General features: G+C 47.1%; 6 protein-coding genes across 6 annotated transcripts; 2 read left to right on the forward strand and 4 right to left on the reverse strand.

Annotated features, from left to right (window-relative positions):
• Positions 1-84: 84 nt before the first annotated feature.
• N7525_002293 (uncharacterized protein) lies at positions 85-273 on the reverse strand (the record flags this gene model as incomplete). Its single annotated transcript, XM_061212253.1, has 1 exon — positions 85-273. One exon carries the CDS (start codon positions 271-273, stop codon positions 85-87), a length of 189 nt encoding a protein of 62 aa, XP_061071479.1.
• Positions 274-1,811: 1,538 nt separating this feature from the next.
• Positions 1,812-2,925, reverse strand: N7525_002294 (uncharacterized protein; the record flags this gene model as incomplete). The annotated part of the gene is made up of 4 exons (XM_002557000.2): positions 1,812-2,066; positions 2,130-2,430; positions 2,481-2,510; positions 2,564-2,925. The coding sequence occupies 4 exons, from the start codon at positions 2,923-2,925 to the stop codon at positions 1,812-1,814; spliced, it is 948 nt and encodes a 315-aa protein (XP_002557046.2).
• A 1,062-nt stretch (positions 2,926-3,987) lies between these two features.
• N7525_002295 (uncharacterized protein) lies at positions 3,988-4,626 on the forward strand (the record flags this gene model as incomplete). The annotated part of the gene is made up of 2 exons (XM_002556999.2): positions 3,988-4,112; positions 4,344-4,626. The coding sequence occupies 2 exons, from the start codon at positions 3,988-3,990 to the stop codon at positions 4,624-4,626; spliced, it is 408 nt and encodes a 135-aa protein (XP_002557045.2).
• Positions 4,627-7,078: 2,452 nt separating this feature from the next.
• Positions 7,079-7,501, reverse strand: N7525_002296 (uncharacterized protein; the record flags this gene model as incomplete). Its single annotated transcript, XM_002556997.2, has 2 exons — positions 7,079-7,360; positions 7,433-7,501. The coding sequence occupies 2 exons, from the start codon at positions 7,499-7,501 to the stop codon at positions 7,079-7,081; spliced, it is 351 nt and encodes a 116-aa protein (XP_002557043.2).
• Positions 7,502-8,554: 1,053 nt separating this feature from the next.
• N7525_002297 (uncharacterized protein) lies at positions 8,555-8,820 on the reverse strand (the record flags this gene model as incomplete). The annotated part of the gene is made up of 2 exons (XM_061212254.1): positions 8,555-8,584; positions 8,650-8,820. 2 exons carry the CDS (start codon positions 8,818-8,820, stop codon positions 8,555-8,557), a joined length of 201 nt encoding a protein of 66 aa, XP_061071480.1.
• A 991-nt stretch (positions 8,821-9,811) lies between these two features.
• Positions 9,812-11,823, forward strand: N7525_002298 (Dyp-type peroxidase; the record flags this gene model as incomplete). The annotated part of the gene is made up of 8 exons (XM_061212255.1): positions 9,812-9,846; positions 9,918-10,140; positions 10,190-10,500; positions 10,560-10,658; positions 10,721-10,831; positions 10,902-11,022; positions 11,060-11,462; positions 11,516-11,823. The coding sequence occupies 8 exons, from the start codon at positions 9,812-9,814 to the stop codon at positions 11,821-11,823; spliced, it is 1,611 nt and encodes a 536-aa protein (XP_061071481.1).
• Between the last annotated feature and the right edge of the window lie 304 nt (positions 11,824-12,127).

A 12,127-nucleotide genomic window follows, 5' to 3' on the forward strand; every position in this document is an offset into this window, starting at 1 on the left:
GCCACGAACCAACCTGAAGGAACAGGTGTGAATGCCATACTGCCGTGACTCATGATATCGCAAGCATGACTTGTGTCGGATGCCTTAGACATGATCCACCGGTTGTATCATCGCAAACTCGACATGCCGGTCTTCTGGAAGCGGTGCCTGCACGCGAGCAGGGACGCGCACAATAGATCGCGTGGGAATGGCCACTTGAGCGGTCGCGTAAACCACCCAATGGGCTGCGTGGGGACGCTTCGCATGCATCGAGTTGGGTACGGTGAGGCCCATGCAAGATGGGATCTTAACTTTCTTGGAATCAAAGTCCAGACGGAAGCCCTCGTGGCCCACCACATCCGTCCTCTTTTAGCGCTTGCTTGGGTGGGGGGGGCGGTCAACTAGACGCCACGCCAATGCCCTGCTGTTCAGAGGGATGAATTTGAAGATGTGGGACAAGAAGACGAAGAAGAGAGAGAAAGAAAGAAAGAATTAAAAGAAAAAATATCCTCGCAAGGGTATCGCACTGACACCTAATGTGTTTGATCTATAACATGGAGTAGCGGTTTAGCGGTTCGCAGAGAGGTGGCTAATATTATTAGCATGGGCCGTATATTAAAGCGAGAGCCGCGATATCTTGATCCCTGGGATACGCTGGGAGAATCGGTAAGGAATTCGAGAATGAAGAAGAGAATGGTAGATGACGAAATGACGAAGACGGGTGGAAGGGGATGCGAGGATAGAAGAATCAGAAGGAAAGGGCCCCTGGGGAAGGGAAAGTGAAGGAGAGAAGGTGCGAGTCGATGGTTCATTGGGTAGTAGTTATATGTGCCTTCGATTGGCTTTCTTCAAATGTCTCTTGATGTATCTTTCAGATATTTAAGTAGAAACTCTCTGCTCATTTGGCTTCTTCTCTTTGCTTTCACCCTCACTGCCCAACATCTGCACTCTAAGCTTGACCTTGCCTGCCTACAGTTCTGACATCTTTTCTCTTTGATTTCACCTCTCCCTTCACTTTATTTGTACTTCTCAACCTTCCTCTACATCCACTCTAATCTCAGCCAATCTCTAGAGTCGAGGGTGAGCTCTGGAATAACCAATTTTTAGTGCTGCCGTCCGAACAAGTATGGTATCTTAGGACGAAGTAACTATCACGAAGACCGTTGCTCTTGTTAGGCAAGCCCTAGGAAATCAGGCTCGGATTATGCTGCCCCTCCATGTACCTAGTCTGAGAAGGTTGCTACAGCTCTTTCGGGTTTGACAGAAATGATAAAAGGAGCAATCGTCACCCCGAGACGAGCTAACCAGCAAACTAAACCGAGGACTGATAGGTAGACGGGTCAGATGAGAAAGCAACCTAGTCCACCATCGTATTCCCAAACCCGAGGTCCACAAGGGAGGCCCCAAGACATGGCGGTCTGTTGGTGGTGTGGGCAGTTTGGTCATATCGCCCCAACCTTGCCAGTTATGTATGTGACAAATTGCTAATTTTGATCGTGTGATCATAACATTGCTGTTAGGTGGGCATCGATGTACACTGCCTTCCCTTAGACGGAAGCAACAATGCGAGTTTCAAAGGAAATGACTTGGGAAACAGTATCACCACTGACAACCATTCCGTCCGGCTGTCTGTGCCACAGGGAGCTAGTTAGCCCTCCCAGAAATGCGCTCTGCCTGCTTGAAACGAAGCTCTTGATCAATCCCCACTATAAAAGCCACCAAAAACAGAAGGATTGTTAACAGGGTGTTCATTTCCTTGGAGCAGCGTCAACCTAGAAAACAAGAAAACCAGGATATCTAGCAAAATCAGCCAAGCAAATCATCCCAGCAAATCAATTGCCACACATCCTTGGAACATTTGCAACGGTGTTTCCTTGTGGAAAAGGCCGTGCCCATTTTAGAAGCAAGTTTAACTTCTCTAGGAAGTCTTTTCTGTCAACTATATCAAAGTATTTTTCCCCGTAAGCAGGCACAGCAATCATATGTCCTAGATCTAGGAGCTCCGAGAATTGAACATGAAGCTTGCCGTCAAAATAGGATTGGAATATACGGCATCCGCCAAATTTGTCCATCAGAAATACGAAACGCTAATGATATCCATAGATATTAGTAAAAGACTCACGATACCTTAGATAAGAGGAAAGACTAACCGGGAAAGTAAAGTAGCACACGTCGGACCGATTCTTATCCAACCTTTTCCGATCAACTTCGGTCATTTCTTTATAGGTTAATGCGGCGATCGCAAAGAGCTCCATCGAAGAAGGCCGTTTATCACCGCATTTCTCCTGGTTAGAGACGGAGAACCCGACTATTGAGCGCTGGTGGCCCTTATGCTTATGGCAGCTTAGTGAATCTAGAGGAAACTCCAGCTTCTCGGTATCTGTGCTTTCAAAGTCGGGAAATTGTCGGCGTCCACATCCAATGGAATAACATCCAAGGAAATACGTGTCACTAGTGTGTAAGTTAGTATTTAGGAGATATAAGATACTTTATCCACTTACCGGTCTACTACCCATCCGAGGCTAGAAATCCTAGAAGACTATTAGTAATAAGTTTATAGTTAAAGGTCAAAACGTATACAAACCCTTCATAGTGAAATTCGTTAAATGAATGACCACTCCCTATAAAGGTAAAATAGTTATATTCATCGGCCACCATGTCTGGGAACATGACTGTCTCGAATGACTCAAGAGTCATAGGCTGGAAGTCGCGACGACCTGGCACTTCAGACCCGCTTGCGAACTCCATGAAGGGTGAAGCTGCTAGATCCGAATCGAGAATATCTGGAAAATCAACCCGAGGTAGGAAATAGCTTATAACCGATGGCGATGAAATTGTACCAGTGCGGATATCAAACTGATGAAAATCGACTCCGAGGTCTGAAAGCTGCTCGTCTGTCATAGGAAGCTTCCTATTCTCGCGAAGGGTATTATAGATCCGTTCCATTGTTCGAAACTGGTTTTTAGAGTAGTTAAATCTTGGAGAACAGGAGAAGTAGAGAGTAGAGGGGAGGGTAAGAATATATATGTAAAGATAGACATACCTAGGTAGCGATGGATGTTTGCCGCTTTCCAAATAGGTCATGTCATGTGAATTTCGGCTATTCAATCACGTTTTCCTGACCGAATTTTTACATGGAAAGTTCAACTAGGATTGATGACACTAATAAACCAGCCTACCTAGGTCCACGGATGGATGCGTTGAGCGATTACCAAATCCACCTTGGAAGCTATCGGAGCTGTGTCCAGCCCCGGTGCCGCTTGTATACCGTGGAACACTTCCATGGTTCTTCTCCATTCTCTAAGAGTTTACGGCTTTCGTGCGTTCTCTTCGTTTCCACCACACTCTAACCAACTGAGTTATGGAACCCAGTTATATTTGAAAGCCGAACCCCGTGGTTAGGCGCTCTGCGCAATAAGAGAACGCTGGAATATAAGAGCAAATAGGGGCAACCATTAGATAAATCAGAGACCAGAAGCTGGCACGTCGCCGTATTTCAGGATGTCCTGAAAGAGGGAGTGAAGGGCTGTAATGCACTTGGCAAAGACTACATATACAAGCTGCACCTTGTGTTGGATTATGTTGTACGTCCACCGCAACACATGGATTACCGAGTCCATTCCAAGGCTCCAACCTTCCAAGGTTGGTTACCTACCTAGGTAGGAAGGTTGGAAGACCATTGATAAGGTAAGGGGCTCCAGCATTACTTACCGGTTCAGAATTAGCGTATTAACAAGTGCAATATATTAAGTACCCCAGTGCTTAATTCGACAGAAATGTACGTTTTTTTCTGATCAAAATGCATGTTTTTATACTATGTAAACTGGAATTCCTATAGTGGAGGCAGAATTATATGGCAGAAAACCCCCATTAACTAACAATCCTCTAGTTAACTAGTTAGTATATCTACCTTAGGTAGGTACCATGCCCGATCACGTATCCGCCTTCATGCAGCTATTTTCTGACCTTGGTCAGAAACCCGTTTCCTCACACAAGCAATTCCTAGCCATGGCTCTATTTAAGCCGCTGCCCCCTCCTGACAAACCTTCTTCTGTATTTTCCCCATACTATCCTGCTCCCGGCCACCGACCATCACACAAGCAACTTCGCATCTTCCAAGGATTTAAACCCCGGTCAACCCCCCTGCGAACCTTCTCCTCTATTTTCCCCGCCGTCGGAGAGACCCTGCCGCCTATGATCACAGGACTGACCGCGCATCTTTGACCGAGGTCAGAAAGCGAGTCTTTGTGGCTCGTCTTGGTGGCTCATCTTCCGTGTCTCCTTTCAGTTTCCTCCCAGCTCCACGTACCCCTGACTTCCCCCTCCCTACATATTTGTACCTCGGGTTGCTAACCAAGTTTCAGTCTCTACACTTTCGCCGTCGCGCCGTACGTGCCACATCCCAACATAGCGCAGTCTCGGGGTAAGGAGGCGGCGTCCCTAGAGAACGTCGGCACTATTAACATCTCCACTACCGCCATCCGCCGTAAAGATGACTCTACTCCCGCTATTACCGGCGTCATTAGATACCCCGACACCCAGAACCTCTACCGTCTCATCGGCCCCGAGTGCACCGAGACCCGGGACATCATCATCGCGTTCTACCGAGATCGTGATAACACATTTGGGTTTGCCAACTCGACCTAGGTCGCTCCGGGCCTCCGCTCCATCCGCAATAATTGTTCGTCTACAAACTCTACCTCACTTTCACAGATTGCTTTTTCGAACTTCCCTATATTATATCCCCCAGTCCGAACACCAGACCCGAGATTGCATAGTAATTATGGCCAACCTATCTAATATACGAAAAGAAATCCTCGAAATTGATATTGCAAGACCAATGGCGCCAACCCACGTGAGTTTCCTGTTTGAACCGCCATTGCCCATCTCGCATTTCAATGAGCTGATTCGTGGAATTGGCAGCAGGCCAAACACTTACGGTAGTTGGGTGTAGGTGTTGCTTGAAATGTTACTGTATATACAAGTCTATGAGATAGAAAAGCACTTTCCAGCGCTCCAAACCATAATTTTTATCAATTCGATTGCATAGTCCCTTACTACATTATTTCGAACTCTAGTGAGCCATAAGCTCCACCGTTTCGGTATAATGTCTGATTGAGGTACCGCCCGTTTAGGTACCTATGTGAGCTTCCTTTGCAATTGCTGCTCCGATGGCTCCTTCTGCTCTCAACCCCTTGACGGCAAACTCTTCCTCCAGTGGACGCACCAGAACCAAGGCAACACGGAAGCTGCCCCGTAAGCGCTGTAGGAAGTAGCCAACCCTCTGCCTCTCTCTATCTCGCGATACATGGGACAGAGCACGGCTCACATCACCGTGCGATTGAGACTGTGTTCGATGCACCGTGGTCAGCCCCGAACAGACCCCGCAGTTTATTGTCTTCGCTGGTAGAGATCCACCGGATATTGATCTAGTTTCCATTTTTCCGTAGCTTTTGTTACAACCTGCCCCTGGACTGGCGAGTTACACACTAGGCCAAAAGGCCACTATATCTGAGCGTTACGCTCAGATATTCCAGGCTCCGATACATATAATGCGTGTCGTGACAGCTTTCTCATCAACTTGTACAGTTGGCAGATGAATTCCTGGCCTGACTGTTGTCGAGGATTCCTTAGTGTCAGAGCCGCCGCTTTGTGGCTTGTGAGCAGCGTAATCCTATCATCTTTCATACTTGACCGTAGGCCACGTTACCCTCCTGAATATCGCCGGTAGACCGTCTTCACCTAGCACCTTCTATGATTTCGCTGTAAAAGGCTATCGTTCTACCTCCTCTAGGCTAATAGTAGGCATTCCCACCGGCACTCTTTGTGGACTGGTCCCCTCGTCGTCAATAACGTTAGGCAAAGACCTAAAGAGTTTGAACAGCAGCTCTTATACTTGCTCTTGATGATCTATAGTAGTAGTTCTATCTACTTTCTATCTACTCCAACGAGCTGCGGTAACTTCCCGAATACTGCGTCCTCTCCCGATTTCAGGTATTTAGCGGCTTTCTAGGTATTATCGTTGTCTGCGAGAAACTTATTCTAGTGCTTCTTCTTTTGTTTGCGAATGGCATCGTGGTATTGTTTCGCTGCACCGTGCCTCCCGACGGAGTGGCGGTCAGAGCACTCGCGATTCTGGCATTGATCTTTTTCAATGGTGTATTCTTCAGCAGAAGTCGTTCCTGATGCTAGTTGGTTGAGTTAGGCTCCGCGTGCGATGCGAGCTTGGGGGGTTGATTGCGGGCCTCTTCATTGGTCGCCCACTGTATGTTTTCTATCAGTGTTGCTTATTTGCTGGAATCTTGGAGATTCAACTTCCCCATGCCGCCTGATACACCGGCCTATCCATAACAATGTCAACAGCTAGCATTTGGAGACGCCACTTCTTCAGAATAGAAACGACTTTCTTCTGGGTTTCAGTCCAGTCCTGGTTGCGACCGACCAGTATTAACAGGGTTGGTGAACAATCTAGGAGCGTGGGGATCTTGATTCACGGCATTTGCGTAGTATTTTGCGACCCTGCTCTGATTGGGCACATGTTGGATGTCACAGAGTCCATGCTTTGATTCACAAGACTTACCGAGGTTCTGAAGAGAACAACGAAAATCCTTTGAGGACGACACCAGAAATGCGTAATTTGTGCATTATAGCTCGGTTTCGGTTTCTGGGGCCTCGGGAGCCTTGACCGAGATTTCTAGAGGTATTTCGTTGCGCGGGCAGAGAGGATTCAACCTGGGCTTTAGAACATTCGTAGCTGTCCCAGTAGCAGTTGGCGCACTCCACCAAGAACAGACCTGACGTGATGGCCCCTTGAAAAGTTGTTTTGTGATAAGGCAGGTCGGCTCTGTGCGGCGCCGTTTCACTTTCAGGTGTTTGAAATCATCAGAACATCATTCTCAGCATTGACGGTGAATGCAGAAATGGGCGGGGCGTTATCACTAGATGCCTGGCTCGGAGCCGCCGGGTCATCTTCGTTGTCGAGTGTCATCATGCGTGATGGCTCATTAATTCACTCCATATAACCGCCAAAGCCCTTGGCAATATGCTCGCAGTTGATGTAAAACCCGTGAGACTCGACCACGATCTTGTGGACTCATAGTCACGCTGGTGATAGATGGTGACATGCCGGAAATAGCCACGTAGGTAACCAAGTCGGCCTCTCGGTTGTCTCGAAACGTCGGAGGCGGTTGCCATCCTCCTCTCGAAGTGCTTTGTCGATTGAGGCGATCCGCTTGTCGATGGCTTGGAGCAGTTCGGCGTCTTTCAGATGTGAAGGGCCGCAGATTTTGTTGATCTGTCCTAGTGGTGAATCTGCAAGCGTAAAAGAGCCCTGTGGCATCTCGTATATGTGGCCAAACCGCTTGTAGGCTGATCGACCGGTCTTCGTTTAATTTAAACGCAGAATGAACAACTGGAAGGTGGCTCAAAGGGATATGTAAGATCCCTAGCTCACCGGTGCCATCGTTGAATTTCCGGGTGTTCTCGGGGTTTTGATATCCTGGGGAACATTGGAGGAAGACATCGTTGACTGAGATGTGTCTGGTGGTTGTGAAGGTGTGAAGGTGTGAAGGTGCGCAAGTGCGTGAGTGAGGTGAATGAAGTGAGATCAAAATGAGAGTAGTGAAATGAAAGTGGTGGGAGATGAGAGTTGAAGATGACTAGACTTAGGGGGTTTAGGACTTTAGATTTGCGCTCCTTTCCCTAAACAAGATTCTATAACGAAAGACGCTGTATATATGATGATTTCTAATCATGGGAAAATCGATAGTAGGCGACAGGGATAATCTATTTAACCCTCTAAATTCGCAGAAAAGATGCTTCAGCTATCTTCAAAACCGTTCCAAAGCTTGGGTGTTCTACTTGGTATCTCCGCGGTGCTACTTGAGCTCCAGGGTGTCATCGTAGAAGCCCCTAACGTTGGACTGTTCGCCGGAAAGTTACGCTCATTTGCAAGTTCTTTTTCGTCGGCAATACCATACCACTGTTTGCAAGGGTGCCATCAATATATATTCGCAGATGAGAGGCTGCGTATTGATTATTCGTATGGGTATGCTATGGCGAAAATAGAGACTGCCAATTGTGTTAAGGTACAGAAATAGAGGAGAAATCATTAGAAAGCGACGTTGTGTCGTGTATTACAGATCTACTCAGGAGGGATGGTAATAGTAATAGTAATAGTAGTCGTAGAAATCAGTTATTCCTATCTGGCCGTCTCTGCGGAGTACATACGAGCTGATATGTGGGAGATGGAATCCAGCCTGTGGATGCGGAAATAACTTGTGAGCATTCATTCCCAAGTAGGCAAGAAGCGCCATTAGTGGTCTATTCTTTTAACTATGAAATAATCAGGGAAGCAACTTAGATATCTAGATGGTTATTAACCGTCTCTAAAGATCAGGGTAGCCAATCTTCCATTCCAGGAACGCGGAGTACTAAAATCAGTAGGAGCATGAACATGATTGATATTATTTGTGAATTGATTGAAGAACTGGCTATCTGTTGGAGAAAATGAGCATTACCATCCCAGATAGACAGTGACCTTCATCTTTCAAGGCTCATCGTACAGGCACACTGTTTACTCCGTGTCGCAGCAGGTCCAGCAGCCCTATAGCGCATTTCATTTGTCAGTCATTTATAATGATAAAGGAGGTATTTAAAGCTAGAGCATACGCTAGAAAGCTGTTCTTTTTCGGTAGTAGGAGGGCACTTATAGTCGTTTGGACCATCGTGGCAAAGGTTTAGGCAGTCGGTCAGGGATTGCTGCTCATTGTACTGATTGACGGCAAAGGCAGTAGAAACAGTCAGGCCAAGAGTGGCGACAAGGATGGAGTAAAGCTGCATCTTGGTCGCAGGGCTGCAGGAGGTTTTGGGAATTAGTTGTGTGAATATGCGTGGAGTATTGTCTGCGGGAATGTGAGAAGAGTAATACTATATATAATTCAAGCGCCTCGCCAAGACTCTCAAATTTCCAAGGTTCATTTCAGAAGCAGCACGGAACGTAGATGCAAATGAACACACCGCTACCCTGTACGGGGTCCATCATCGGCGTCCGGAGTTCCCTTGCTGGATCGGTCGACCAAATTAGCTGGTGGATCACCCTTAAATGTGCAGCTCAGCTAGCCCCCTCAGCTAGCTACCCTTCTCACCAGACTTGCAAACCCCACAGCTCCACTTGTATGCAGTAGATAGATACATAACAAATTATCTGTACTCGATGCAACTAGTATGACTTGGGCATAGGTTGCTTTTTCTGTATCTATTACAGTACGCTAGCGCTTGCAGACCTTGTAAACTGTTAGACATAGGAGATACGTACTCAGAGGGTTGGGGAGCACCACTACGGAGTCTATATGATTCATAACCTACTCCTTACCTGCGGGATGATCTCATGAGGCGGATCTACAATCGTAATCGTCATTCATGTGATTCGCTGCAACCCCTTGGCCCACCTGGGCCCACCTCCTTAATCACATAATATTCTGCCGGTCAAAAACCTCCATGAATCTACATATGGATGTATCCATGCATACTATTCTGCATGCATGAAGCGATATACGGTAACACAACATAGCAAGCTACAACATACGCATCTCGACCCCGCCTTTTCTGAGTGTTATTGACCTATCTCAGCTCTGTCCCATAAATGTTCTCTGTTATAAAATGATTCGATCCGCTCTCACTGTCATAAACCCTTCAATCCGCTCTCACTGTAAATCCTTCAATCCACTCTCACTGGTACAAAATGTTCTCATCCACTCTTTTGGCAAGGGGACAACACATCTACGATTTCCTGCATAACCTACTGAACCAACCACAAAATGAATCGGACAAAATGCCAGACCGGAAGAACATCCAGGGAGATACTTGGTAAGTCAAAACCACAGCTACTACTAGGGGCTCATTTATGATGGGTTGCTTTTTTGAACTGACACAGTCAGGCCTCGTCTGCCCAAGAAGGCCGAGAAGTTCATCTTCTTTCGAATTACCAACGTGAAGGAGTTCAAGAAGGGACTACCAATGATGGCTGATTTCATTACTACAGGCGAGGCGGCCCTGAGAAACCGGAGCGATATCTTCAAAAGGAAAGCCCAAGGCATCGAGGGTCTCATTCAAGGATTAGTATCCTTCAATATCGCTTTCTCGGCCAATGGCCTGGCTAAGGTAAGCACTGGAAATAGCTATAAAAGATCCCCATGCTCATTTTCAACAGCTTGGGGCGGAAAAGCTCAACGACGACTTTTTCAACGGTGGCCAGTTTAAAGACATGACTGCCCCTGAGAAGGGCCAGTCAGCTGAAGATCACCAAGGTCTCGATGCTCAGGGCGAGTGGGTCCCTGAATTCAAGCCTAGCAGTGGTGGCATCGACGGTGTTCTCACTGTAACTGGTGAAAGTTCAGAGAGTATTGAGAAATGGACCAAGAAGACATTTAATTACACGTTCAATGTCGATGACAAGCAAAGTAGTAGTGTCGAAATCGTCTATGTGAAGGAAGGCAAAGTCTTCAATAATCATGAAGAACAGTCAGTTTTGGCAAGCCCCGTCCGAATATAGGAGCAACTGCTAACATCTATGGTCACAGCTTCGGATGGGCGGATGGTATCAGCCAGCCCATCATCAAAGGATTGGACGACATTTCGGTAGCACAGAATGTTAACGGAATGAAACCGATAGACCCAGGGTAAGTAATCATCATCTCATCCTGTTACATGGTCTGTGAGGTCTAATTTTGTGATATCTCAGAGTTATTTTTGTCGGAAGCGAGGGCGATGAAAGCATGAATCCCGAATGGGCCAAGGACGGTAGCTTCATGGTCTTCCGCATTTATGAGCAGCTGGTCCCCGAATTCTACCAGTAAATAGCCCCCTATTGTGAAGTCATCATTTGTGGACTTGGTTCAAGTGAACTAACTTTGCATATCTAGCTGGTGTGCTAGGAATTGTCCTATTGCCGCGGAAGAGACGAAGAAGGCCCAAGAACAGGGCAAAGAGGTCTCGTGGTCTGGGAAGGCGATGGATCAAATGGGTCTGTTTTCCTCACGATTGGTGGGACGGTGGCCTAAAGGTTAGAATCCTCATACAGGAATCATTTCCTGCCCCTAGCCCAATACTCGAGATACTGATCAAGCATAACGCATTAGGTGCCCCAATGGAAGTTCACCCCCTGGAGGACCCCAACCATTCCAAAAATAAAGACCAACCGTGGTTCACAACGAACAACATGAAGACGTTGAATAACACGGATGACTTCAACTATAACCCCAGTGACCAGACAAAGTGTCCTTATGCATCCCACATGCGCAAGACTGGTCCTCGGGATGACTATCCCGGTTACAACAAGCACGTAATGATTCGTCGAGGGATTCCTTATGGGGAATGGTGTTCTGACGAGGAACGGGCAAGTGGCACTACACAGCATGAGCGTGGCCTGCTGTTTGTCAGTTACCAGAGTAGCATTGAGAATGGGTTCGTGACGCAGCAAAAACGTAAGTGTTTCTCGCGAATCTCAAAAGATATTGCATTTTCTGACACTCTGCAGGGTGGGCCAATTCTCCCGATGGCCCAACGGACATGGCCAAGCACAATGGAGGAGTCAGCCAGGGAATTGACCCTATTATTGGTCAAGTTCATCCAAGCCGGAACGGGAAGTCTACAGGTGATCAAATCAATGCCAAGTACCAACAGCCTCCTCAAATCCCCTTCCCTGACTCGGATCTTGAGAAACCTGCTCCCCAGGTCTACGATAAAAAACTTGACCTGGACAGGATCGTTGTTCCGCATGGTGGGGAATACTTCTTTACTCCCTCGATTGAGGCATTGAAAAACTACTTGCCCAACCGCCCATAGGTTGGCTTGATCACAATTTCGGTCGAATACTAGTACTTCTCAATGCCACTTGACGTTTGCCCACCTCCACATAATTCAGATTACAAAAGTTCTAGCATATCTGAAAGTCAAGTAGCTGTATGAAGTATCAACGATACTGTGTCCATTCCGACGTTCTCAAAGCGGAGAAGAAGACCCTGCAATAGCGCAACGCTGGCCATTCTGATAAGGCCCATTCGATTGTCACCTTTAGTGATCGCACCACAGTGCGAGACCCAGATGGCTGCAGATGGGATCGAGATGATCCGTCCAACTGCCAATCCTG

The sequence above is a fragment of the Penicillium rubens genome, assembly GCF_028828025.1.
Source record: "Penicillium rubens strain IBT 27055 chromosome Unknown utg000001l_segment0_segment0, whole genome shotgun sequence".
Lineage (NCBI taxonomy): Eukaryota > Fungi > Ascomycota > Eurotiomycetes > Eurotiales > Aspergillaceae > Penicillium > Penicillium rubens.